Below are 27,991 nucleotides of genomic sequence, written 5' to 3' on the forward strand. Positions count from 1 at the left end.
TTAAAAAAAAAAAAAGAAAAAAAAGACAGTAAGGAAAAAAATACAGCTTTGGTTTTGTTTTGTTTTCAGTACTGACATTACGTGGCAATCTCAATCTTGGAAAAAAGACATTCACAGAAAAGTCTGGCTCAACTATCACAAAACATGGCAAATACAAACCAACGTAAGTGTTCAACATTTTCTTACGAGTCCTTTTTTAGTCACAGATTTACATCAACATTAAAAAGAAATGAATTCCTGTTTATCAAGCCTGCATGCTTAAACAGAAGGTTAAAGAAGAAAAATAACTGTCAAATCATGCCAGGATAGACTTTTGTTGATAATTAGGTCCAACAATTTGGTTTTACTTCCAATCCTGTACTACAATTTTATGAGGCATTATCTTAACATCAGTGACTAATACCAGTACATCTGAAAAATGTCATCTCAAGTTAGATTCGGTTGATCGGGACTTACTAGTTTGGATGTTTTACAGGAAAGGAGCTGTATAACTGCACTGCCAAACACAATGAAGTGAAATATGATTAAGGGGGGTTTTGCAAGTATTTTAGGGATGATTAGCCAGAATCAAAGAAGCTACCTTATTTCACAGCACTCAGGGTAACAATAGAGAATGGCATTTTTCACTAAAGCAAGATCTTTAAACGTTTGCAAAAATGAAAAATTAATTTGAACTGCAAGCGAAGGAAACACAAGCTGCCCACTCAGCTGCCTTCAGGTTAATGAAAAACAAAGGAAATATTTCTGCTCACACTTCTCTACCTTCTCAAGATAAAAACATCAACTATTTTTATAGGATGCAGGTAACATCTGGACAGATGTTTTTAATACACCCATAACATGACAATTACTTCAAGGTTATCTGCCAAAGTATTTCTAAACTAAAAATTGCTCAATGTAAAATCATCAAAACAGACTCTTTAAATTACGGTTCACTCTCACTATGTAACATACTACTTAGGTACTGGACAAACATTCTCACGAATGGAACAAAGACTTTTTTTTTTAAAGATAAACTAATTGGACTATTGGTTTACCTGTGGTTCCTATCTCAAAGCTTCTTGGCTGAGAATGGGTTTAATGATTACCTTTTATAACCTCTGTACTTAAGCTGCTGCTGCTTCTGCGTGTTCTGGTTTCAGACATGGACACGTCTTGCTGTCTAACTGGTTGGTAAATCTAACGGGAGAGATAAAGAAATATACTATACAAAGATTCCTGGAGCCTGATTAGCACCAAACAAATCTAAATAAATAAGGTAAGTGACAGTATGAATTGCTAAAAGATGATGATTAAAACATTCTAAATACAAGACTTCAAAGAGAAGTTGGGCACAAAACTGTAATAAAATTCAGTGACCCAAGCCCTGCATTCCTTACATGGGCAATTTTTTATTGTAGGTTTAATCTTAAGAGTTGGATTCATGATGATTTACTTGAAAAATCTTTAATTCAAAACATAAACTTGATGTCTTTATAGTCCAAATGTTTCTGAAGACCAGCAGTAGTGAGATAGGCATTCCGTCAATTTAAAATGCTACTTTTTGTAGCCAAGAATTACTGGATACTAGCCAAGTTGCCTAAACGTGAAGCATTCCTGAATTACTGTCTGTGTAACTGCAAAATTATTTTCAAAATTCAGATTCCAGTAATTATAGCTGCAGAGTCTGAGGACAGATGAGGCTTTGGACTGAATCAGCTTTTTAGAATCAGGGCCCAACCAGATCAATTTCCTTCACTTATCTCAGGTTGTATTTTATTCCAGTACTATGGACAACAAGCAAAGTCCTCACACACACACAAAAAAAAAATTACAAGTTTAAATTTAAATTTGAAAACAAACTGTTTACATTCTAATTCTAAACAGAACAAAATGTTCAGTAAAAGACATTCACACTGAGTCAACACCAAGAAGACTGGTGACTCTTTTTGAGGCAAAGAGCTGCTAATTAGACAATTACAGCAGACTTGCTGCTTTAGCAGATACTTGCACCTCCAAGGAAGTGAGACAAGGCCTAATTTAAGGAAGATCAGAAAGAAGGTCTCCTAGATAAGAAAACAGACATGCTTTTGGAAGGAAGATTAAATCTGTCTGGACCTCTAGAAGAATTCAAAGGAGGTACTAGCTATAAAACCTAGCTTATTCTGGTACGGGTATCCTCTCAACTGAATGCAACCTGAGACAGAAGATACAAAGACACTCACTGACAGCTAGGTATGAGGAAAATCCACAGCAAATCTGAGCGGTGAGGTGAAGCAGACTTCTTGATTTTAATTTCCAAGTAGGTAGTTAAATGGAAGTCCTCTGCGTGTGAGTGTGTGTATTTATGTTTTCTGGCAATGTTTAACTACACTATTTTAGATCCAAATATCTCAGCAAAACTCAAACGCTATGCTAGATTGATATTTTGTTTTTATTTCCTTAGAGATTTCATCAAGTAAACCAAATGGGTGAAGAAAGCTTGAGGAAAAGAAAAGGAGAACACAGCGGAAAAGAGGATGGACAATCTGTTCAGAGTCATGAACCCCAAACGATGAACCTACAAAAGCAGGCAAAATTACTTCTTTTCCGCCTTCAGTCTGCATGCATGCGAGGGGCTGGCAGAGGGAGGCAGCATGGGGGTATCTGTGTACAGTGCATCATTGCACAAAATCTGCAGTTGTGTACCCATTTAGCTCTGATGTATTAACATCTTGACACTGTGGTTGGTTTACCTTTTAGGAAACTGCTCATTACTAGTTAAGTAGCTCCAATATAAACATAATTTAAAAGAATACGTATTTTGTAATTATTTTAATTATTTTCGTATCTGATAAATTCAAAGTTGATCAAGTGAGACACTTGATAAACTTAATTGTTTCTTTCCATATGCACTTCTCAGAGCCTGAAGTGGGTTGTTCAGCTCATTGCTTCTGAAAGTTTCTTAGTGTTTATGGCCATAAAATAGCTACTGGTACAAAGACTTTAGATAACATATGTGCCACTTACTCTCCAACAAGTTTCTCTTCAGAAGGCAGTGGAATTCCTCTTTAAATAACCTGGAAAAAGATTCTCTGTGTGGTTTCAGTTTGGTGCCAAGACTGGCAAAATATTGATAGTTAAGACTAGCTGTAACTAACAGGAAAATTTCAGTAGCTTTTTAAAATTTTTTTGAGACGCCTCCCAGAAAAGGTTACTACAATGTCAAAAGAACATGATCTTTTCACTACCTAGCAGTATCAAGATAATTCCTGCGCACAAATAACTGAAGCAAGGAGAGGAGAACAACTGCTTAAAGGAAAAAAAAACCCGAGCCCATCTAGTAAAACTAATTTTGAAGCGTAAAGAATTCACAATTCCTCAAGTGCTCATAGAAGAATGTCAAGAGTTTAACCAGAGTGGAAAGGGGATGCTCACCTGTAGAAGGTTAGATTTGAGACCTACATAATCCAAAGAATGGTTTAATAAAGCAAATAAATAGGCAGGCAAAGTCCAAATAACTACTTTTAGAAACAGCAGGAGTATGTCACAGGGTTATGTGTGCATCTTGTAAAGAAACAAGAAACTTCACATAGTTTGTTACTTCATAAAAGCTATATGTTGAAAGCTAAAAAAAAAAATATCAGTAATGACAATTATTATAATCGTATTAAACTGAAGAGTAATTATTAAATCATTAGCAATTACTTTACCAAAATGTCTCCTTTTATTTCAAGGTGGGCCTCATCAGTGGAATCTGTATGATTGTTGGTACAATTATCGGCTCAGGTATCTTTGTTTCTCCAAAATCAGTACTTGCCAATGTTGGAGCTGTGGGTCCTTGTTTAACCATCTGGGCAGCCTGTGGAATTCTTGCAACATTAGGTAAATGAGTCGTCAAAGAACCTGAATCTTTGCTTAAATCTTTGTATCTACTATTTCTGCATACTACTCCCATTTCACAAATTGGTTAATGGCACCTAGAGGACAATCAGTCAGATCCTGATGAATGTTAGCAGCATTCAGGCAAAATTTTAAGTATGTGCCATTTATAAAAGATAAATTGTTAACACTGTAAAGCATATTTTTAGGTAGTTTTGAAAGCAAGTTTTAGTTTTGCTTACTTCATCCACTAACTGAAATGAATACTCTTCTACTTAAGTCAAAGGCAAAATATGAAATTTACTGGCAGTGAGCTATGTAATTCTGCTATTTTTCTACTTGTGTAATTGTGTGAATCTAATACTCTGTCATCAGAAATTTTAGCACTAAGCACCTAAAAATATTTCAAGTAGTAAAACAAAAAGAAATTTTTTGGGCATTGTGTCAGTACACAGCATATGCAAAAAACCTTTAAGCAAAATGCCAGATACAGCAATAAACCTGGAAGCATTACTGCACATTAAAGTTAAGCTTAGTAGACATTTTACTTAAAAATTGTGCAGCAAGCCTTTTTAAGTTTCCAAAAGGTAAGTCAGCTCTAGTGCAGTTATCACGCTTTGTATAGTGTTGGTTTCTTAAAAAGAAATCTAATAGAGAATCAGAATGTCTGTACTTTATTTGCTGAAGTCTTAAACACAAATAGTAGTAAATTCCTGACTAACTTAATAGTTTCAGTACATTTTACCATATATGCAAAAGCATTTTAATTGCTTGTGAGCAATTGGAAAAAAAATGTTATAAAAGTAATGTTGTATTGTATATATTCATTTCTTTAACTTTTGCTATTAAAAAAAAGTGATAAACTGCTCTAAGCTAGTCATAGTTTAAGAAGTGCATGAACTAAATAACCAATAAGTGCTTTTCTTGTTATTCAGGGGCCCTTTGTTATGCTGAGCTTGGTACAATGATTACAAAATCCGGAGGAGAATATCCTTACCTTATGGAAGCATTTGGCCCAATTCCAGCGTTTTTGTTTTCTTGGACAAGCTTACTTGTCACAAAACCCAGTTCATTTGCCATCATTTGTCTCAGCTTTGCAGAATATGCATCAACTCCTTTTTATCCAGGTTGTGATCCACCCCAAGTTGTCATCAAGTGTCTTGCTGCAGCTGCCATTGGTAAAGTCCAGACTTTTTTTAAATTTTAAGAGACAAGATCCATAATTGCATAGTGATTTCCATTCAGCCCCATCAGTGAAAGCATTTCAGCACAGTAAAACTTGAGTAGGTTAATCTTCAAGACGACACTGGGAAGTGATCCTACACTGAAAGCAACAGAAAACTGGAACACAGTACAGCAAGTCCTTCCCACAATAACTTAATTTAACATACAAAAAGGATAGATTTTGAAGTAGTCTGCTCCTAGTCTTAAATTTATTTTATTCTTTACTAAAATACAGCTGTGGAATGAATGTTTATCTCTAGCAGAAAAGGAAGAAAAATTAAGTGCAGAGATATTATTTCTGTATTTATCAGAACGCTGTGAAAAAATATTTTTTCTTTTGTTAAAGGTACTATCAAAAATCTAATTTATAAAACTTTTTCCTATTTTAAAAGTTATTCAAACATTAGTATGTTAAAAAACTATCAATAATACAAACAGTGGGAAGAAAATGCAGTACAGTAAATAAGGGGGGGAAGGTTTTAAGAGGCAACTTTTCTTTCAATTTTGATAAATTTATTTTTTTTTTTTAGTGATAATTACAATAGTGAATTCACTGAGTGTGAAGTTGGGAAGCTATCTTCAGAATTTTCTCACAGCTGCTAAAATGATCATTGTCACAATCATTATTGTAAGTGGGATTGTTCTCCTTGCACAAGGTAATTAAATACTTTACTTGCAAAATTTGTTTTAGCTTCTGCTGTGACCATTAAAAAGTTTCCCATTGACAGAAACGGTACAACAATAAGGCTCTCTCTATTCAATGTTTTAGTTCCAGATCTCTTGGGAATATGGTTATTTTCTTTTAGAGAAGGGGGTGGGAAATGCAACACTACAGATTAATTAATAAAAAGTGGTACCAATTTTAACACTGAGATGTTTCAAAACATGAAACAGATGTTGGAATGTTTCTTCATTCGGTGGGGATTAAAGGAATTAATTTCAACACTAATCCGTAATCCACATTTTATTTGCAGGAAAAACTGAAAACTTTGAAGATTCTTTTAAGGACAGTAAAATTTCTGTTAGTTCTATTGGTTTGGCATTTTATAACGGGCTCTGGGCGTACGATGGATGGTAAGGTATCTTTACTAGTGTTAACGGTTAAACAGCCTTTAACTGGTTTACTCTCTTTCTGTAGAATGCAAAGATGTGATCTGAAAAAGTTAACATCTTACTTGTTATTAAGGATCTCTTAATGAATTCTGGCAAAAGAACACCAGTTCAGTTTTAAGTGGATTACTCTTTGAGGTTTTATTTCCAAGCCTGAGTGTCTCAACTCAGACACGTTAAGTCTGCTAATTCAGACAGACACCCAGGTTTAAGGGAGGAGGGAAGCTGGTGCCCAAACAATTATTTCAATATGTAACTACCAGGCACTGAAGTTTGAAAATTAGCCTGTTGAACTGTAAAAACCAACTCCTCCCCACATTTTCATAAATTGATGAGTAAAAATCTGTTTATGTTAGAGCATGTAAACCAGATTGAAAACAAGTACTTGGAAATCATAATTCTGCTAAGCGTAATCCTTAAAAACACTTTCACGTCAGTTTTCTAGACAATAAGATTTACAGAACAATTGTGAAATATTAGCAGACTTGCTTCAGTCCTTGCAAAGTATATGCTTGTGCTCTTATTTGAAAAGATTCAGATATTGCAAAGCTTGAACTTCAAAGGCAGTCTTGTAAATCTGAGATAAACGTCTGCCAAATTTTTGTTCTTCTGTGATATTTTATCCAAGAACTAAGAATCTTATTTCAAAAAAAAATCTCAGAGATACTTCTAAAACTGTGAGGAAGAAAAGATAATGGAGAAAAAGATGGTGAATCAAGAGGCTGACATTCAGATAAAAAGCTCACATATTTCTTTAAAAAGTTCTACAGTTTCACCACTTAAGATTGGTTGCACCTTTTTTATAAACTGAAAAGGTAAAAGCCAGTAAAACAAGAAATAACACCTGACTTCATAATATATTAATATTTCAACATCTGACTGCTAATAACATAGTATGAATGTTTTTCCTTCCAGGAATCAACTCAATTACATCACAGAAGAACTTAAAAATCCTTACAGGTAAAACTATGTAGGAAAGCAGTGTTTCTAATGACAAAAGTCAAACACTTAATATTTTTTGTACAAATAGGCTTATCTTTTAGTTTTTAAAAGCTATGGTTAACAAGGTTTGAGCACTAATAGACAAAGCTAACTAGCATCTATTACAGGCTCTGTAAAATTATGCAAATTTGTATTTTTCCTGTTGTAAAAATCTGATTTCCATGGCTCTACAATAAAGAAATGTAAATACACCTAAAGAGCATATGGGGAAAAGTAAGAGTCCACAGTTTACTGTGACAACTCTACCAGTGATATAGCAATGCTGATGGAGTCTTACTTTTGCATTCTTTAGAAATCTACCGCTATCTATAATTATTGGAATCCCCTTGGTTACAGTTTGTTACGTTCTGATAAACATTTCATATTTCACCGTAATGACTTCAACAGAACTCCTGCAGTCCCAGGCAGTTGCTGTGGTAAGCCACTTTATTTTGTAATAGAGCATCTGGAGAAGGCTGTGTGCATTAAAGTCATGAGTAAAAAAGGAACCTGTAATTTTTCTTAACATACAATTAATTTCTGTCTACGCTGTGTCACCTTTTCCCCCCATTGTCTGCTGTTCCTTCTTAATCTAAAATTAATTTCAGTAATGCTTAAACAGTAGTTGTCATATCCCAAGAAAAAAAAGGACGTAAGAAAGTAATGCAGTCTTCAGCTAATATTTTGTAAACACTGCAGCTCAGAGGTTGACTGTTTTCCATAAGCACCAAAAAGATGGAAGGAAAACCAACATCTGACTGCTGCTTTGCCCTTCTCAGTGTTTCCAGTATTGCTAAGAAACAAGCACATGTAAAATGACAGTAGATTCAAGTTAGTTGTTCTGAAGATAACAGCAAGTAGTCCATAATTCACCACCTTATTCTTGCTTTTTTTTCTTAACAAAGCTAAGATATATGGAAATAATGTAAGACATACTATTACATATAAAATTAAAGATTATACAGATTTCTGAAGTCTTAAAACACATCTGTCCCTTCAGTTCCATTCAGCAAATTTTCCCCGGGGCATCTGCCTCTGAAACAACCATTGACGGGTCATGCAGCAATTTTTCCTAATGTTAAGCTTTTGGGGAAAACAAACAGTATGTGACATGAATACAGCGTAGCAAAGTGTAATACACTAACGTAGAAATGAATATTTTAAAATGTAGAACTTTGCATTTCAGCATCTTGTTTGCACCAAGAGGCACAGCAATGTCTCAATCTAGTTATACCTTATTTAAGAACTAGTTCTCTTCAGTATACCACTGAATTCACAATCTGAACACACATCAGCTAGCACTAAACTTAGACTAAATTAACAAATCTCAGAACTGCCACTGAGCAGTGCAAACAGCAAAAGGAGTGCACTGTATGAAGAGGTCTATACATCTGTAAACAGACTTCTTGCTTAGCATTGAGGAGTGTCCTACTACTGGACAAAGAAACACCACTGATGTTACCAGAACTCGTCATGCTTGACTTGCTAAAAAAAGTTAACCATCCCCCAACGAAAAACCCCAAACTTATCTGCCAAAAAACTTTTAATTCAAATACATTTACAGTAGATCAATGTACCTGCATAAGATCTAATCCATCCTGTAGTAACAACTAACATACCATGGCACAGGAAAAAACGGAAGTGTAGTCTTAAGACCTTATCAAGCTTGTCCTTTACACGTTCACCTGTAAGGCTGAGGTTGTCATGCCATCACTACCACTGTTACTCCTTCTATATCAGTTGCTCTGCTGCAACGCTGTCTTCCTGTTTTGCAGGCACGTTCCCAAACCAGGCATCTTTAACAGAATTTAATTTCTGTCTTATTCTTTACATCTGTCTCCCAAGGTTTCCTACAGATGCTGCATCTCAAAACACCATGACAACAATATTCTGCTTTACAGAGTGGTTCATGAATTAACCTAGGTCTTCATTTGGCAAAGCATTCTTTAATAATTACACAAAATATATGACATCTTTATCGATAACATACCTTGGACATCCATTTACTGTACTTTTAAAGAGGCTCCAACATTACTGAATATAATAAATGGTAGTTAAAACAATAAAAATAATTTTAATCCTATATCCCAGACATTTGGAGACAGAGTCCTTTATCCAGCCTCTTGGATAGTTCCTCTCTTTGTGGCGTTTTCTACAATTGGATCTGCCAATGGGACCTGTTTTACTGCAGGCAGGTAAGCTCCCATTCTAAATATCTTAAAATAAAAATTTTTAAAGTATTGAAAAATGTATATTTATATATCTACAGACAAAGATAAAGGCATTCTTTTAATCCAAATGTACAAAATGTAATCAAAAAGTACCTGCAAATCTAGCTATATGGTTTAATTTTCAAAAAGAAACAGTAGCTATGCAGGTTTGAAAAATTAGAAAATAAGGTCCCTTATTCTTAATTCAAAGCAGGTATAGCACAAAAGGTTTTTTCACCTCAACAAGGTTAAAGCTAAAAATTAAACAGTTTAAAAATCCAGTAAGAACATGACTACACCTATAATAATAAAGAATTTGAAAGATTCCTATCAGTTGTTCAATGCTTCCATTTACTCTTTAAAAATATATAATTTCTAATTTATCTGAATAAAACAGGGCTGTAAAGACCAATTTTTTTTTTCACGGAATGTTTTTGATGTAGCTTTTTGATATAAAAAAAACTTAAAAGGAAATACTTAATTAAAAGGGACACGGTAACATTTTTTTCCAAGTATTTTTAAATGAAACGTGCAAAATGATTCTGAATTTAGTTGAGTTCACTGCTTTAATACTGGTTATTTCCCTTATTTCAGTCTATTATAGTAGTGCTTAAATCTCACTGCATATGAAAGGAAATACTGATGAAATTATAATCAGATGTAGCCACATAATAAAATTAACCTGAAAATGCCACTCAAAAGTCTAGGTGCCACACTAACTAGATTGCCTTTTGTTTTGTCAGACTTGTTTATGTTGCAGGTCGTGAAGGGCACATGCTAAAGGTGCTATCTTACATTAGCGTTAAACGCTTAACACCAGCACCCGCTATCATATTTTATGTAAGTATATATTCTAAGTACAGAAAAATTATCAACAAAAATTTTCCAGTAATACATACTTTCACAATTTCTTACCAGCAGTCCTGACATGTATTTTTGACTATCTAGACATGAAAACTGTTAAATATATAATTAGGAAAAAAGACTACACAAAGCCCCTTGACTTCTCAATTTGAACAGTTTCATTCCACGACTGGATTTTAAAATCAAAATGTTTTAAGAATCCACATCATGAAAACAAATTAAAAAGTGAATGGTTAGTACTTAGCAAATCCTGGATTTCACAAGATGCCTGAAAGCAAGCTATCACTACCCTATCTCCTCCCTGTAACACTGCATTTAGATCTCACTAAAACCACCCCCAACTATTCAGTAAATACATTTTGCAATAAACCTATAATATATTGTTATTTTTATTTTACCCATTTATCTTATCTTCAAGGTAAAACTTCAAGGTAAAATTCAGTTGCTCTTGTCAACTCCCAGTAGCTTTAATAACCTAAATATATATTTAATATTTGCGTTTCCTCCAAGATACTCAGTCAAAACCAAAACAGATTATCACATACAAATTTAAAGTCTTGACTTAATATGGAATTAAAATTAAACAGAAAACTAAACACATGTTGGCAGGATGTCAACACTATCTTTAAAGGTGCTGCAATATACCTGTACTCAAATATTTAAGCAAAAGAATTCACAGATCACACTGGAACACCAAACATGCCCATACTGACACAATTCAGCCTTCTTTTATAGACTATACTGATTTTTGTTTTCACTTTTAGGGGGCCATTGCTATTATTTATATTATCCCTGGTGACATTGACACACTCATAAATTATTTTAGTTTCGCAGTCTGGATATTTTATGGTTTAACCACTGTTGGACTCATTGTAATGAGGTTTACAAGAAAAGAACTCAGGAGACCAATCAGGGTAAGTTCAGCATTCAGTGTATCTTCTCCTCCACTCCCAGAAATACTAATACAGGAACTCAACCTAAATATTTGGGTATTTAAAGAACATCCTCAGGCAGACTCCTTGGGTTTTGGTTTCCCCCCCCTTACCTGAAACCTAGCTATTTATTTGTAGTTCGTCTCTTTGTTCCAGTTTTGCACTAGGACAAAGCTCATAAGGGCCAGGAAAAGATTACACAACTTCCATTTTCACTTGCACATACCACAAGCACAAGCCAGATTTTCAGGGAATGGGAAACTGCAATCAGCAGAGTACCCGAAATAAGACCCCAGGTCACTGCACTGGAGTCAGCTCCCAGATTCATTAAAATGCAAATTTTTCCACTGCAACTGGGAACAGACAGATCTGTCAATGATTTAGCAAAAGAGTTTTCCCTATCCATATTCTTGCTATTTTTCAATTGCCCCATCTAATTAAAAAAAATTTTTAAAGGAAGAAATGCACAAGGCAATGAAAATATTCTTCAATCATATATACAACTTCTGTAATAAAAAAATTAATTTTGTGCTTTGTCCTGCAGATACCCATCATCATTCCAGTCATAGTGACATTAGTCTCCATTTTACTGGTACTGGCACCAATCATCAGTGCACCTGAATTGGCCTATTTGTACTGTGTTTTATTTATACTTAGTGGACTTATAGTTTACGTACTTTTTGTTCATTTTAAGTTCAACTGGCCCCAAAAAATATCAAGTAAGTATACCTCAGATATCCAGCTCCAAATTCAACAGAACATCGCTAAACTTTACATTAATTAATGTAATAAAGGTCATTACATGGTCCATCCCATCTAAATCACACGAGCAGGGTATAGAAGGGTGCAATTTTCCAGACATAGTGAATTTTAGTAAAGACTGTATTTTACTCCTTCTGGTGGAAAAAAAGTGATGTCTGACTCCATGAAAAATGAAAATTCACAAAAAAGCAATATATCACTTGCAGTAGCACAAAGAAACTGACTTTTAAAATGTACAGAACTATTTAACCTGCAAAGTTAGCTTTTCGATTGTCCATATTTCAAATTCTTTAGCCATTAACTAAAGATTAGCAGACATATTCTTATGCCACAAAACACTGTGCTTTTAGCCCAGGTTATCAATTTCACTGTTAACAGCATTAAGACCAGAACTAATCACAGTGCTGCTGAGTAAAGTGAAAGCTGCAAGAACCCAGTGTGACCATGTAAAAAATGATTTTGCATAGTCTCAAGAAAAACTCTTTGCAATTATCTCAGGGAAAACAGGATACAGTGATATTTCTAAAAGGGAAAGTGAAACCAGCTGAAGAGGACAGAATTAGAAGTTTTACAGATATTAAAAAAATCCATCATCTGCCCTGCCCCTTGGGATTACTAAATATGTATTTATGCAATTAGAATCTTTGTACTGTAATTAAAGAGCAAGTTTAGAAACCCTGGATTATTATAGTTTGGATTTTAAGACTGTTTTTATTCCCCACCTCTTATTTTTTGAGAAATGAATACAGAAGAGACAGACTACTCAATTTTCTAACTTGGAAAAATAGCATAAAACTGAATAGAAATACTGTGCTCTCATAAAGCCTCTAACAATAACTTTTTTTCTCAGAGCCCATCACTATGCACCTTCAGATGCTTTTGGAAGTTGTTCCAGCAGAGGAAGTTACTGAATAAAATATTTTATATGTACCAGGTTGTTTTTAAGTGCTATACTGGTTGAAGAAGATTCAATTTAGTTTGGCACACATTTATACTTTCTAAATTGTTATGTTCATACTGGTGTATTATTTTTGCAACACTTTAGTACTTGAAAAATGTTAAATATGTTAAGAATAAAAGATTTCTGAGCTAGGTTACAGTGTCCAGCACAGCTGATTGTGTTGTTTGCTAATAATGTTACAGTATCTTTTTTTTTTTGCATTTACATTACTCAGAATAAACAAAAGGAACTTTTCAATTACAAATATGGCAAAACTTACCAGCAGCACTGTCAGGATGCTTTTGATCACAGTGCTGAAAGAATGAAGCAGCTATTATTTACAGCATGACATTCAACAGGCCACAGAGAAAGGACAAAAATAACATAAAACCAGACAAACTCCACTTTCAAGTTTCTCAGAACAAACACTAGCTATCAAAAAATTAAAGACTGACAAAATGTGAATCAAGTAAAAATTGAAAGCACAGTTGATAGGAAGAGGCTGATTTTTTTAAAATTAAAACAAGTTAATAATTTAAAGCTTTATTTCTCAGCTATCTCTTTTCTCCAACACCATCCAAATTATGGAACAGCAAGTAAATGCCACAGAAATTGTCCTTGGCACCAAAGCGACTTTACAGAGATAACGATCATCTGAGAAATGCTCCATTTGGTAGTTGAGGAAAATACAAAAAATGGATACTACCTTAAAATATACATGTAAGGAGCTCTTAACTTTACTACTACAAGTTTCTTGGGCAGGGAAAGAATGTTACCTAGCATCCATATTCCCTCAGTGCAAATGGATAAAGAAAGGAATTTTAAGTCACTTGTCATTTGATTTGAGAAAGAACATTTATACTGAAAGAACAGATCCTTTCAACAACTAAGCACATTCATCCTAAATATGTAACACAAGAATATTGAGCAACTGACTTAAGATAAGTCCATACCAACTAGCCTAGCAAATTCAACTACAGAAACTATTTCTATCATCCTGCAGTTACAAAGAAACAGATAAAATTTAAGTTCCTATATATTACATTTTGCGTCTACCCATGTGGAAAACCAATCCCAACAGTACAACTAAAAACAACGGGTTCTGAGGTTTTGATTAATTTGAAGGACATTCTGTGATTATAGTCACATCTATGAAAAGATCAGCTCTATCAGTGCAATCAGGATAAAAAAAAAAAAATCAAAAAGGTTAAGAATGACTAAAGAAGGCAATGGAAACAAACCAAAATTGTAATTATGTCATTACCTACCACAGTGTTTTGTCCCAGTCACACTATTAGAACTGCTGCCCCACCACCCCAGTTGGTAAAAACATCACTTCAGACAGAAGAACTATAAAGTTCAGGGAAAGACCAAAGAAACAGAATACTTCCGTATAAGGAATGACTATCTACTACAATTCTAAAGGCTGAAACAGGGATACTGATTAGGGTATGAGGTGACAAATGACAATAGAGGTTTACTGGCAGAGTCTTTAAGTGGCAAGAAAATGGGAAAAGCAAGCTATCTGTTCCTAATACATCTTGAGGGTATGGGATTTCAAGCAGCTAGAGCAGGGATGGCTTCAAAACACATTAAAAAAATATTCAGAAAATACGTTGTTTGACTACTGAATTCCTTAGTGTAGGAGAAATATTAAGTTGACATAGGTTCCAAAACACAACACAATTCAAGTAAGAAGTCCACAGAAAGCCTTTTCCTCATCAAGACCCTGGTCAAAAACTGCTTGAGGCCAAGAGAACATTATTGGAACATACTGCTACATTTTTTACACTGTTCTTTATAGACTGGCTCTTGGCAGGTGCTAAGAATGCATGGCTAAAAATCAGCTTTTGCTTCTACCTCATATAAGGTGTCTTTTCAAACAACAATGACAGATAAGTTATGTCTATTAAATAACCCGCTAGATTTATCTGCCAGCAGAAAAATGACCTTACATTGTATTAGACATCAGACAAGTCAAAGAACACCACCATAAAGAAAACATCCTGCCCCATTTTTTTTTCAGTTAGGTGATTTGCATCACAATGCAGAGCAGGACCAAAATAGTTACATTAGCTACTTCCCTTAAGTACTTTTACAATTACAGCTTTTCAAGTACCAGTACTCAGGTGAAAATTATAATTAAGTTCAGTTGTAGTCAGGTTTGCAACAGCACTAATTTTTTTAACCACACAATTACAACTGTCTGTCAAATGGCAGTTTTCCACTGACATCAGCAATATTCTTAAATATTCAGAAAGAAGCAGCTTTAATATGATATGCTAATACTAGAAAAAAACAACTGTCAGTGTTAACATACTAATACAAATCCTCCTCCCATTCTTGAAGTAAAGGCATCCCAGCGTTTCTTGAAAATGTCATCCCTGATAAACAAGAATGTTCCTCCTAGTCAAGAATACGAGAAAATTTTAGGCTTCTTAAAATAAAATCTATAAAGTTAAATTTCTATTCTAAATCACCATATAGTTACATTGGGGAAACTAATGTGCTTTAAAATCTACAGATGCAAAGATACAGATACCAGATTCATTTATAATCTTTTACATTACTACTTCATTGCAAGATGCTCTGGATGTGCACAAATCTAACAGTGAAAAATTATTTACTGAAAGATGGTATACTAAAAGGCAAAGCTTTAGGGCTAAACAGACAAATATTTTATTGTTGATCTGCAAAGTAGAAGAGTTTTAGATACAAGGGAATGAAGTAAGAGCATTCCTGAAAAGTGAAAATGTCAAACTGAAAACAAATTCTGAACGCTATCACAGTGCTGGTTCCACAAAAGCGTACAGCAGCGAGTTACTACAGTGAGCAGCACTGTGGTGTCTCGTACAGAGTCAACATATTTCCAATCAGGTAACAAAAATTGTCATTGAAGTTGAGGCATCATTTCTTGATGCAGAACTGACAAATGTGACAACTGCCAACAAACTATAAATGAGGAATACAGTAGAAACAATCAACAGATCATCAGGATTTGTGAAACTTCAAAAATTACTATTGCTAACACAGGAAATTCACTCAGATAAAGCAAACTAGAAACTCTGTAATTATTCATACATTCAGGTACTTAACAACCCAAGCTTAATCTTTTGATTTTACTGTTTGGATAGCACACATATGTATGTGCGTATCATTAAAGACAACAATTTTAAATGGAATGCACTGCAAAGCAAACATTATGTTCTTCTATGGAGTATTTCTTCAGATTCTCAGAGCCCAAAGGTAAGGAGTTTGTTTGCTATTTTCCTCCTAAAATTCAGGACAGTTCTGCAACATGTATGTTTAATCAATTTTAGTGGAAAGATTCACACAAGAGACTATATTGAAGCATAATTCTTATTAGAGGAAAAAAAAAAAAATCTGTCTCCAAATTACTCATCACTTTCTGTGCCACTGTCTTCTGAGGAGTCAGTGCATTCTTCACTTACTGCAGCAGTGCACCACCGTTTTTTAGTACCTATGAATAAAGCAAGAAAAACTAAGAGCTTCAGAACAAATATGTAGCAGTACTAACAAAAACAAAACTAACACAACAAACCCACACACTTTAGACAACAAACTAGACTAAAACATTAAAAACTATTTCAAACTCCTTTTTGCCCATGCTATTCTGAGAGAAAAGTACCATGCTATTACCGGTCCTTATCTGTTTTCAGAGAATTTGAGCAAGCCAGTTAAGTGCCAGATATTTGAAATAAATGAGTATTTCAGATAAAGCCTATGCAAAAATGAAGATGCTAATCCTTTTATGCACTATAAAAACCAATTCCTTCATTCCTTACCAACTGAAAAAGGGCTTTTATCTTCAAAATCTTCCCAGTGTTCAAAATCAAAAGATACATGAAGATTCTGTTGACAAAAACATTGTTTGAAATACCTGCACTGACACACAGTGAATATGTTCAAAACATTCAGTAATTCTCAATTGATTTCCACTGCACCTTGTTCTTCAGTAATTTGCACCATGCTCCTTTTTTCTCTTTCATGAGAACAATAACAGCCTCTTTATCCTTAATTACACATGTAGACTTTTCTGCAAGTATATATTGATGCAGCTCCAAGTCAGCCAAATAAAGTTTGTCTCCTGAACAAGCACTACATTGTAAAAGAGTTTAAAAAAATTAAATGCAAGCTGACAGTCAAACGTTTTGTTTATTAAACTTAAATTTCTTAAACCTACCTGAAAACCACCTTCTGTTTAGAGAATTCACATTTATAGTCGGCTACACTTGCTATTTTTACCTTCACTGTAACAGTCTCTTCATTTTGAAACCACTTTATTTCTGGATAAAAACTAAAATAAAGAAAGTTTAATTGGATTTTTTCCAAAATATAAAACCACTGAGTTTCAGACAAGCTGTTTCACATACAGCTGGAATTTTTCTATTACGTTACAACCAACCAGCTGAGTTTCAGCATCTGTAGGTGTACTCATAGTAACTGAGTAGCAGTGTCAGGAAAGCACATGATAGGACATCAGGCAAGTCTGCTACAAAATCACTGCAATCTCTGTCTCTGGAGGAGCACATCTACTAGTTCAAGTGGAAAGACACACTTCTTTAACTTTGATATCCAAAGGAATCAAACTTGCTGTTTTATTTAAGGATGGTATCATAGTCCAATCTTGAAATGACAAAAGAAAAGGTATCAGTAGCAAGACCAACCTCTCTGAGCAACAATGTAGAATTTTCAACTGACCACAAACACAAATATGCATTTCCACTGAGTTTTTAAACCACTTATTCTACAGCTGTTATGCCTCAAACTTCCATATGCTGAAAGGCTTCAACCAGTGAAAGAGAAATCCTATGAGCAGGCTGCAGTCCTGTTCATTCGTGTTACTTAACATATCCTCGGTCATATCTAAACCTTTGTTAGTTTAACTGCTAAGCCACACCTCAACATGTATTACATAATGCACATCTTAAACTGTGCTGGCCAACCTGCAGAAGGAGATACATATGGATTCAATCACTTTTCTAATAGGCTAAAATACAAAATACTTCTGGTACTTGCACAACAAAATATTAGTCACCTGTAATTAGCATTAATAGGTAGAAGAAAAAAGCATAAGCAAAAAGCAAGTCCCAAAGTGTGCAAGAAATTTAAAAACTTCTCAGGATCCACTATCTGCTGACTTGGCCTGCAAATCACACTTAAGTCCCTCAGCATACTCATAATCAAAACCAAACCTAGCATTTATTTATACTGCACGCTCTTCAAACTTTTTAATCAGTGGAAATTATCCTTATTCCTCTGTGGATAAGACAATGGGTCCACTTTCAAAAAAAGAACGAAAAAGAAAAGGAAACGGGCCATAATTTAATGCTACAGACATTGTCAACAATAAATCAGAAATTGGTGGTGGTGATGGTTTTTTGTTTTTTTTTGTTTTTTTCTTTCTTAAGAACAGAATTGCATTCAAGGGAAAGACACAAAACTGATTAATCTCATTAAATACCAATACACAGAGACAGAAGGGTAGGAGTTACAATTTAGATCTCAAATAGGGCACTCTTCGGTTAAAACATAACCCAGACAAGTGCAAGTCAGAGCTTATACACATGGACTGAGCTGAAAAAGTGTTTGTTTTCATTCACTTCCCAGTACTATGGTGTCTAATCAAAGATTAGGTAATTTCAACAGATAAAGTTAGCTTCCAGGAGTAAGCAATAGAGCAATTTAAGGGATTCACAAGATGATGTGTGTATATACATACGTATCTAACAGCAACAGTAATCTCTCAGGCTCAGCACTGATGTAACAGAATACCTCTACCGGTATTATATACCTCTATTTATTCACAAAACAGATAATCTCAGTAAGGATGATTGTCCTGTTTGACAGTTCACATTAAAAAGCAAGCATGGGAACAAATCACTCTGAATTTTTGTACCATTTACGCTGATGCAGGCTAGAGTCTTCTGCTTCCTTGGTTTGAGCTACGCCATCTAAAAGTATGAAATCCAGAAAGATATTTTATATTTATCTATACTACAGAAACCAGATACTTCCAGAATATCCCAGTACCATCATAAAAATAACTTGCTAGCAATCAAATTACTACTGCAAGACTGTATTTGGCATTTATACTGGGTACTTCTATTCGGAAAGGTTTCACAAAGTTAATAATTCAACTGAAAATTTTAACTATAAAAGTATTAACTTGGTATAAGAAAATTAAAAAAAAAACCCCACACCAAAAATGCAGTGTTTTCCAGGTCAGGTAAACGTTTTTCAAGTTTCAAGGCATTACTAATTTGAAACCTGAAACATGTCATTTTAGAAACTGATTAAGAGTTCTAAGGATAAAATGACTAATACTGAGGTTACCATCACAGCTTGAAATACAGCATTACAGCCACTCTACTACAACAGGAAAAAGCGTCTTCTACAATAAACACTCCAAGATCTTATTTGACTTTTCTCTGCTGCAACTTTTTAATCACTTAGCTTTCATTGCTCCCAACTCACATGCCAACTGCTGTCAGATCATCTTCTGTCCACCTTCCATAACTCAAAGCCATGTGCTTTTAAGCCTCTACTGACCGAATACCACATCCTTGAACATTAGATTTAAAAAGGAAAAAAAACCAAACTACCAAGCCATTTTCTACCACCCTGAATCTCTGGCAAAAAACCCCAAACAACCAACCTCCCAGAGCATGATGCTATTATTCACCAAATATTTCAACTTCCTTAAACACCATGGCCTTTGGCAGCAAAATGCTTGTTCTCTCTACAGGAGAGATTTTCTGCTTATGCATTCCATTCAGAGTCAATTTTGAGTCTCTCCAGGACAGAGTATTTCCCAAACAGTAATACACCTATATTAGTATGGCTTACTCTCACAGCATTTCCAGGCTGCTAACTATAAAGTATTTGTGGCTTACTGTAAACATTAGCTATATGGTGTTATTCTGTATACTCAGAGAAGTTTGAATTTGGTAACATGATGTTTAAAAGTTGACATTTAAGCACATAACTTTAAAGATTTTAAATTTTTGGAAATTATTAAAAGGTTTACCACATGGATGATTCCCTAAAATAATTTTAGAAGTATTACAGTTTTCAGTAGAATTTTCTTGTATTGACATATTCTGTGGATTGGATGCATTCTCTGGACCAGCTGTATCCTCCTTTATGCTTCTGAAACAGAAAAAGACATTTTTAAAAAACCTGTTTCAATAAGTTTAATATTTAAATAATTCCTACTCATAGCTGGAAATTATTTTGAAGTTTTTCATTCTAATATAGACAACAAAATACAATAAAATGCAAACTGTAAATCTCACTACAGGGTTGCTGAACTTCAGTAACTCAGTAACAAGCATTTATACAGGAATCCAAGTTAGAAGAACATTTAAAATTCTGATAGTACCAGCATTTCCTTTGAATCATAAAAATCTATTTGCTTTACTGTGTGATAGACATAAAGAGGAAAATGATTCCCTTTCACAGAGGATTCTAGTACGTTTGAGGACTTTTTGATCATATTTCATTCTGACTTGGAAAAGTAAAAATATCAGAATACTCAGAAGTTCTTCACTTATTAGTAAGAGACCTCTGTCTTTCCAGCTGTACAGGGGCTTCAGTAGCTGGACTCAAGATTCAGGAAACACTGCAACAAAGTCAATCTACTTGAGAGTTCAGAGACAGGCACTATGACCCTCTGTTCTGCAAGAGCCTCTGAAGTCTCTGTCAAAACATTACCAGAGGAACACTGTACTACATAATTTTTGAAACACTGAGACACCTGTCCAAGTGAAAAATACTTTCTTCCTTCCATTACCTCCAAACACTTTGTGGCAGAAGAGGACTGAAACTAGTCTAGTAATCTGTCACCTAATGTTTCAGTCTGCATAAATAAAATACAAATTTTGAAATTAATCCATACTGAAGAATTAATATTAAATACCCATGCAGCCATCTTTATTCAGAACTGATACAGCTTATTTTAAATACTCTGGAGGTAAATTAGTAAGATTAAAGTAATTTTGATCTTAAAGAAGAGATATCTTTAATCACTTCCACCTTTAAAAAAATGCTTATCAGCTTTTCTGAATAATTCCAACTAAACAATTCTTTGAGACTAGGTAAAATATGGCACAGCAAATTCACCTTACAGTATTTTTTAGAAGCTATTTCTGTGTTATATACGTGAAGGAATCACACACTTCAAAGAGAGTCAAGTCTCCTATGATTCACTACATAGCTCTGGAAAGCCAAAGTCTGAGAGACTCTAGTCCTCCCTTCAAGCAACCAAAATTCTACAGAAATGTTTAAGTATTCACATGCCACACCTTAAAAACAACTACCAAGCAAGAAAGTGCCTCACAAGTTGAAGGACCTGAAAGGTAGGGGGCTGAAAACGGGGCAAATAGAGTATGAATTTAAACCAGAGCTTTGTACATGAAGTCTGCAATGAAACACCTGAAATCAACACAACCAAGATGTAACTGCAACCTGCAACAAGATGTAATTCCTGCAAAACCCCTAGTTTTCAAGCTAGGCCTAGTACCTCTCCAGCTGTGGTAACACTTGCAATGAAGGACAGGCTGTGTTTCTCAAACACCATAAATCAGGAGCAACTAGAATTTCTGCCAAGTCTTCATGGGACAATATCCAAAGATCACATAAAGAGATTGAAGGATGTGGTGCTCTGATTGTGCATCTATCATGCAAGTCAACGCAGCAAATTAGAGAGCTGCCTATGCATTAGAAATGGGCCACGACCTCTTTCATTATCACCAAAAAGGTTTGGAGAGAAGGCCCAGAGACAGAGTGGCTTTATTCGTAATTGATGGATTATCTCAAAGGAAGGATACCGCCTATATCCGTAGACCACATCATCCTGCAGATGAAGATAGGAGCCATTTTTTTTCCAGTACAAAAATGTTGGTGAAGCAATTTAAGACTGAACCTATCTTGTTGGACAAGTGCAGTTTACAACATGCAAAATTTTGGCTACACCAAGCTTGCCTGAAAGGCATATATATGCTAAGGTCCACTGGTTTAGATACCTGTGGGTTATCTGGGGGATAAGTAGAACACCACTTACATTCTGGCCACAGAGATAAGATCCTTGCACTGCACATGACAAACCATGAGCATTTAGTTAACTGAAGAATCTTGTTGACTTTTAAACTAAAGAGGAAGACTGATGAACAATCACAAGAAGCCCAGGATGCTGTAGCAATGATATGTAATTGAAGTGAATGGCTGAGGCAAAAGAACAGAAAAACCTACCCACTATACTGAGTGCTGCTTGATGCACTAATAGGAAGTGGTTTGGGCTGCCGATGTCAGGCAGGAGTTCTGCAATGTAGGCAATTCACCAAGTAGTTCAGAGAAATAAGACTGTGTTCAGAATAGCAGGAAAAGTATCCTTTACCTTTGTGTTATTTTCTAAGATCTTTTACCGTGCAGAAGCATTCCTTGATGCAATTACCATGATCAGAGGAAGACATGATGTAAGTATTACGAGTACCTGCTAAGTAATGAGCCATACTCATAGCCATGAAGGACCAAAGGTAATAAGTAACATTAATCTCTCACACAAATCCTAGACAAAAAATGGAGTAAAACAGAATGCTTGTCAAACTAGCACAGATTAAGGGGGAAGCAAAGTGATGTGCCACATACTAAGTATAAATTTATTTTGTAAAATTTAAATCTGCAGTCCAGCATCTGAAATCTGCATAAACAACATGTAACTAAACATATCCTGCAACAGGGAGAAAACACTCCTGCAAAAAACCACAAATGAAGTCAGTCAACTCACATTACAGGAGCCCTTTAAGTCCCCTTTATTTAACTCAATAAGATAGACTGCAGACAGTTGAAAGATTCAGAAGAGTAAGTATTAGGCTTAGAGAATCTGCAAGAAGTAATCCAAGCAGTTGCATTACAGCTACTTGAGATGGAACCATTGCACACAGGACCACAATAAAGCTGTCTGGTCTGTGGCACTGAATGCTCTGGTGAGCATTAGCAGGTTACCAAACTTCCTGTTCATTAATAGTGTGAAAGAAGAAATAAATTAAAAAAGGTTGTGCTTGAGACAGCAGAAGCCTCAGACCCTGAGTGTTCTCTGTAAGGAATAAAACCTGAAAAAAAAATCCCTTCCAAGCATCAACACTGTTCTCAAATACTGATTTCTAAGGTTGAAGATAATACGGGAAAAAACAAATTCTTTGGTTAAGATTAAACTCCACTACAGTTCTAGACAGAAATACAGGAATCTCAATCTAAGATAGAAATGAACTATGAAGGAGGTTAGGCTTCCTCATCTTGTTGACTAGCTAAGTCAAAGAAACAGCCACCTTAACCTGCCCAATCATGAGACAACACATACAGTGCCCATGTTGGTATTCCAGGGATCTTTTTTTGCTTATGAAGCAGTATTTACTCTCAGGAAGAAAACATTTGAGATTTCTCTCTTCTTGTAAATATTAAACCCTTGGTTGGTCAGACATTTAAATTAAAGTTGGCATTTAAATTAAATTTTCAATGATGGCTCTCCAAACTGAAGAGTATGTGGCTAAAAAAACTCCTGGACAAGGTGCCACACAGAGGCCAGAACAGAAGAGCTACAGATGTCTTGCTCATAAGCCTTGATTAAATCAAGAGTCCTAGGATCTGGTATAAACCACAACAAGATGTGCGCTTCCACCACATACAGTATTTACTCAGTTCTAAAAGTTTACAAGGCAAGGAAAAAAAATGTGCAGTGCTGTTACTGCAAAAACCATCATGAAGCCATATTAATGAAATGTATGGCCCTAATCCTTTAAAAGTAAACTGTTTACATTTTCCAGTTTGAACTCTGCAACTGTACAAACACCAACAATATGCTCTACTGCACTGACTTGTAAGCATTGAAAAAAGCCACTGATCATAACAAAAGGTAAAAATTTGCATTCAGTCTCCATATTTTCATCATATACTTGACTATCTACATCAAATAATAGTTTCTTTCTAGACTTGGTATTTTTCTTTCTGTAATGGTTATGTGGCTCAAGAATAGTTAAAGGAAAGCAGACATATCACAAATGCTACTGACTATATTTAAACAAAAAAATCACATTCAGTAATGTTATTAAATTATCCTGTAATAGAAATTTTTTTTGTAGTAAAGAATATGCTGAAAAAAAGATTTGTAAACACTTACAAAGGCTTCAAGTTCTTTGTATGATCTAATACTTTACTGTGTATGCACAGCTGAAGTTGTGTTATATGTTCTGGGTTGTCAGTTCCCAGACCCGTAGACAAAATCTCAGATCGAACGTTGTATTCATTGACCGACATCTTGAAACCTGAAAGCCTGGTAAGCCGGACCTTGAATTACAAAACACACTAAATGGACATCATAGTTCATAAGTGGTCTCTCTCCAACTCTAAGCTGTTCTTTAAGAAATCTTTAAACATACCACCATTTATTTCCATCTGTAAGCAATTATTTTCTTATGATTTTCAAACAGTAACCTATCCATGTTTAATTGTTTTCAAAGTATCACTATCTTTTCCATTGTGATAATGGTTCAAATAACTAGTAACTAGTCCCATCTAACAGAACCAAGATGGCAATGAAGGAAATAGTCCTAGCCCTGATAAACATGAATGACAGTCAAAATACACACCACACATTCAGAGTAACTTCTAGACCCAAATAACAATAAAACTGCTGGGGAGACACAGTAAGAAAAGCCCTAAACAAAACAGAAAGCGTAGAAATCGGAGAAGAGTTGATACACACCATACAGGAAAGGAAGCTACTCAACAGAATTACTTCCATATAATTTTCTTTTTCCACTGTATTTTTCATCTGACTGAATGGTCAGATGGAAAACATACCATGATACATTCCAAGGCACAGGAATGTCTCACTGTACTCCTTGGCAGGACCAAGCAGCCACAAGATGCACATCATGATCCTGAGATATAGGAAAGCCCTTCTGATTAACTTGTCCAGACCATAAATAATTAAAAATTCCCTGAAGTTGTGAGCTACTTTTGCTAACAATTTTTTACACAACTCCTTGCTTATAAAGTGAAATTACTTCTCAACAGATGTCATAAAAATGCAACTAGCTTGTTCGTGCCATTAGTAAAGGCTTAAAAGGCACTTGATTTATTCTGATGTAACTGTCAGAAAAGATTCCTACCTTTCAAGAAAACTCCTTTCAAGTAAAACACAGCCCTGAGGCAATCTCCTATCTACAAAGTTTTGGAAGAACAGGAGAATACTCAGAGAAAACACCATCACATGGATGACATACTCCCTAACTTCTCCCTAGCCATCACCTTCCAGTCAGAATCACCAACAGGAATACTTGAGTCAAGGCCAGTACTGCCCTTCTTACAAGGCCAAGGAACTGACAAAAGAACAATCCAAACATGACCCTGACTGTAACATTTTATTTCAGGGAAATCTAAAAAGTCAACTTAGAAAATCAATAATTAAAGCAATTTCAACATGTCTGAGATTACTGCAATGAGAACAAGATGTAAAAACAAAACCTTAGTATCTGAAAGGTCAGCCTTTATATCCAATTTACGATTATAAGTCCTCTTTGGAACACTGGCAGAAACAAATTTAGCTTAAAAAAACCCCAAACTTACAACACTACATATTATTGCTCCACAAGACCAAGTAGTCTTCCAGATGTCAGTGTAAGTAAAATTGTAATAAAACCCAACAAGAACACCTATTCTTCCTACTCCAATCAAACCGACTATGGAAAAAAACCTCAAAAGTGTTTTTTAACTTGCAGAAAAATTTATACTAAAACTTAAACTAGTGCAAGAACAATGAAAGACAAGACTTAGAAATGTAAACAAGAATAAATTAGTATAAGAGGTCTTAGATATAAAGAATCTTGGAGCAAAGTTTTATTCTTTCAGATCAACATGTGACAATATAGAATTGATTTTATAATACAAACCCCTAAAAACTAGTACTTCCAAAACATACTTTGTGAAATAGTCAGGATAATATTTATAAATTGGTGCTCTGTGGCTGGTGCATATTCAGCTCTCCAGATTTAAAGTTCAAGTTTTACTCAATCATGTAATTCCATCTATATACAAGCATACATATTTATCACAGAACCACTGAGGTTGGAAGAGACCTCTGGCAGGTCATCTCATTCAACCCCCCCCTACTCGAGCAGGGGCACCTAGAGTCAGCTGCCCAGGACCAGGTCCTGATGGCTTCTGACTATCTCCAAGGATGGAGACTCTCAACCTCTGAGCAACCTGCTCCAGTGCTCAGATACCATCACAGTAAGTTAACCAGCACGACTATGTGAATACCACGTAGAATAAAACTAAAGTATGAATGGATAGAAGGAAAGAGAAGAATGAGTGCTCTTGTTATAAAGGAGTTTAGATATAAGTATCTTGTAATGCTACAATTCTGTACCTACCATTGGGTCAACCCAAGCTGTATTTCCCAAGGTATGTACTATTTTTGCTTCATGTAGTTTTCCTTTAATTTTGTGACAAATGTAACTGGTTACCTAGGAAAAACAGATTTTCACTGCATTTGAGATGGATATCAACAGGACAATTTACAGAAGCTACCCTTCCCCTGTTACTCCCCACAGATTCAAAAGCAGTGGTAACTTATTCTGGAAGAAGCCGTTTAAATCATGCGGAAGTCTCACTTCACTGGTTTGTAGGAAAAGAAACAAAGAAAACTGACTTCTTAGAATCTGGTAATACTAATAAGCAATGAAATTTGATAACTATTTTTGCAGTTCACAACTATTTTCCTGTAGCAAGTAACACACAGAGAAATTAAAGAACATAACTGAAATACCATGTAAACTCTGATGAATATTACCTTTGGGTTCCATTCAATTTCATTATCAATGGGTTTCACTTTACAGACTATGAATTCCACAGCTTGAGGTGGTAGACACTGAAACCTTGCAGGCAACTGAAGCAGGTGATAGCTCTGAACTTGACTTGTTCTTCCTTCATCTATATATTTAATTTTAACATTAAAGAATAAATTTTCCTCCTCTTTTGGGAAAATCTCTACCACCTGAACCCTTTATACAGTAGGAGAGAAAATAGAATTATTTTTCTTCATACAGTGAGTTGAAAAAAGTTTTAAAATCTGTTTAAAAAATGTTATTGTCATAGCAAAATCTCTCTGTGGGTAGTCATTCTGTTTTCCATTTGGTAACTTAAAGAGTATGTGATAACTTTTAAAAGAATGAATAATTGATTTTTGGCTGGTTTTGGGGGTAGGTTGACTTTAACAGTGACGGTTTAAATTACTTTGTATAAAAAAGTGCACGTAAATAATTTTAAAAGACAACATTTTTACCTGTGAAAAAGTGTTTTTTCACATAATCCATAAAAGGCAAGCTTCTCCACATTTTTAACAGAAATTTTATTACCAGGTTTCTTAAAATACTCATTAATTTCTTCAGCAAGATTTGTATATTGGTCCTCTTGTTTGTCTACTATCCGACCAAAGTAGTTTGTTGCATTTACAATGTGAAGAGGCAGTATCTGAAAGCATAAAATACATTAGAAGACTGGACGATTTCTTAAGGTAATGAAATCTATGCTTTTGTATTCAAGATGATCTACCTCTTTCCAACCTCAAGTGGTAACAGGGAGCTGCTGCATACACACCTTTCAGAAGATGAGTTGTAATTATAATTATTCATAGGATCAAGAATAATGCTAGTTGCCTATATTCCAAGCAACAGTGGACAGAAATTTATAGAGCATGAACTGTTAAGTTGGTGCTATTCTACTTAAATGAACCCCAGTGAACTATACTATTACCTGCAAGCTCCTAAGTACACTTAAGGCATTCCACACCATTCAAGCTTAACCGTAAGTGTTCTCTAGCCTTACAGTGAATTTTAGAAGGACCAGGGAAGCATGAGGCCTCCACTCCTTTTGCACTGAAATTACCTGAATTAAAAAATATGAATATACAACTATCAACACCAATGCATAAAATGCTGGGTGCGTTCCATCTGAAGAGTCATGCCAACCAGAAGGACTAACACACAGCTGAGCACAGGAGGCCAGATAGGATAGTAAGAGGACCAGAAAGGTAATTTCCATTTAAG

At 35.0% G+C, this 27,991-nt stretch overlaps 2 protein-coding genes across 5 annotated transcripts in view; one reads left to right on the forward strand and one right to left on the reverse strand.

Annotated features, from left to right (window-relative positions):
• SLC7A9 (solute carrier family 7 member 9) lies at window positions 1-12,853 on the forward strand. Of its 3 annotated transcripts, XM_026856580.1 has the most exons (14): window positions 1-163; window positions 1,143-1,258; window positions 2,426-2,551; window positions 3,696-3,843; window positions 4,776-5,018; window positions 5,595-5,720; window positions 6,039-6,138; window positions 7,090-7,134; window positions 7,469-7,592; window positions 9,247-9,350; window positions 10,109-10,205; window positions 10,994-11,143; window positions 11,706-11,880; window positions 12,774-12,853. In XM_026856580.1, the coding sequence occupies exons 3-14, from the start codon at window positions 2,447-2,449 to the stop codon at window positions 12,836-12,838; spliced, it is 1,482 nt and encodes a 493-aa protein (XP_026712381.1). In that variant the 5' UTR covers window positions 1-163; window positions 1,143-1,258; window positions 2,426-2,446; the 3' UTR covers window positions 12,839-12,853. The 3 variants fall into 3 exon arrangements, with proteins under 3 accessions (XP_026712381.1, XP_026712383.1, XP_026712382.1); XM_026856582.1 differs by lacking the exons at window positions 1-163; window positions 12,774-12,853 and having other exon boundaries at window positions 994-1,258; window positions 11,056-11,143; window positions 11,706-11,874; XM_026856581.1 differs by lacking the exons at window positions 1-163; window positions 11,706-11,880; window positions 12,774-12,853 and having other exon boundaries at window positions 994-1,258; window positions 11,056-11,567.
• A 2,164-nt stretch (window positions 12,854-15,017) lies between these two features.
• Window positions 15,018-27,991, reverse strand: part of TDRD12 (tudor domain containing 12) — a 39,507-nt gene continuing 26,533 nt past the window's right edge. For both annotated transcript variants that reach the window (XM_026856575.1, XM_026856576.1), the window contains exons 20-30: window positions 27,229-27,416; window positions 26,737-26,947; window positions 26,318-26,410; window positions 24,061-24,227; window positions 19,915-20,036; window positions 18,784-18,838; window positions 17,068-17,181; window positions 16,829-16,982; window positions 16,670-16,736; window positions 16,263-16,344; window positions 15,018-15,269 (exon numbers count right to left, since the gene is read on the reverse strand). In XM_026856575.1, the coding sequence (XP_026712376.1) occupies window positions 15,242-15,269; window positions 16,263-16,344; window positions 16,670-16,736; window positions 16,829-16,982; window positions 17,068-17,181; window positions 18,784-18,838; window positions 19,915-20,036; window positions 24,061-24,227; window positions 26,318-26,410; window positions 26,737-26,947; window positions 27,229-27,416 (1,281 nt within the window). In that variant the 3' untranslated portion in view covers window positions 15,018-15,241. The remainder of the gene's footprint in view (window positions 15,270-16,262; window positions 16,345-16,669; window positions 16,737-16,828; window positions 16,983-17,067; window positions 17,182-18,783; window positions 18,839-19,914; window positions 20,037-24,060; window positions 24,228-26,317; window positions 26,411-26,736; window positions 26,948-27,228; window positions 27,417-27,991) is intronic.

The sequence above is a fragment of the Athene cunicularia genome (assembly GCF_003259725.1).
Source record: "Athene cunicularia isolate RWA chromosome 11 unlocalized genomic scaffold, athCun1 chr11_part1, whole genome shotgun sequence".
NCBI lineage: Eukaryota > Metazoa > Chordata > Aves > Strigiformes > Strigidae > Athene > Athene cunicularia.

Coding starts and splice junctions, on each gene's coding strand:
- SLC7A9 (XM_026856580.1), top strand. CDS start 2,447: ATGGGTGAAGAAAGCTTGAGGAAAAGAAAAGGAGAACACAGCGGAAAA. Junction 6,139..7,089: donor CTCTGGGCGTACGATGGATG/GTAAGGTATCTT, acceptor TTTTCCTTCCAG/GAATCAACTCAATTACATCA. Junction 11,144..11,705: donor AACTCAGGAGACCAATCAGG/GTAAGTTCAGCA, acceptor TTTGTCCTGCAG/ATACCCATCATCATTCCAGT.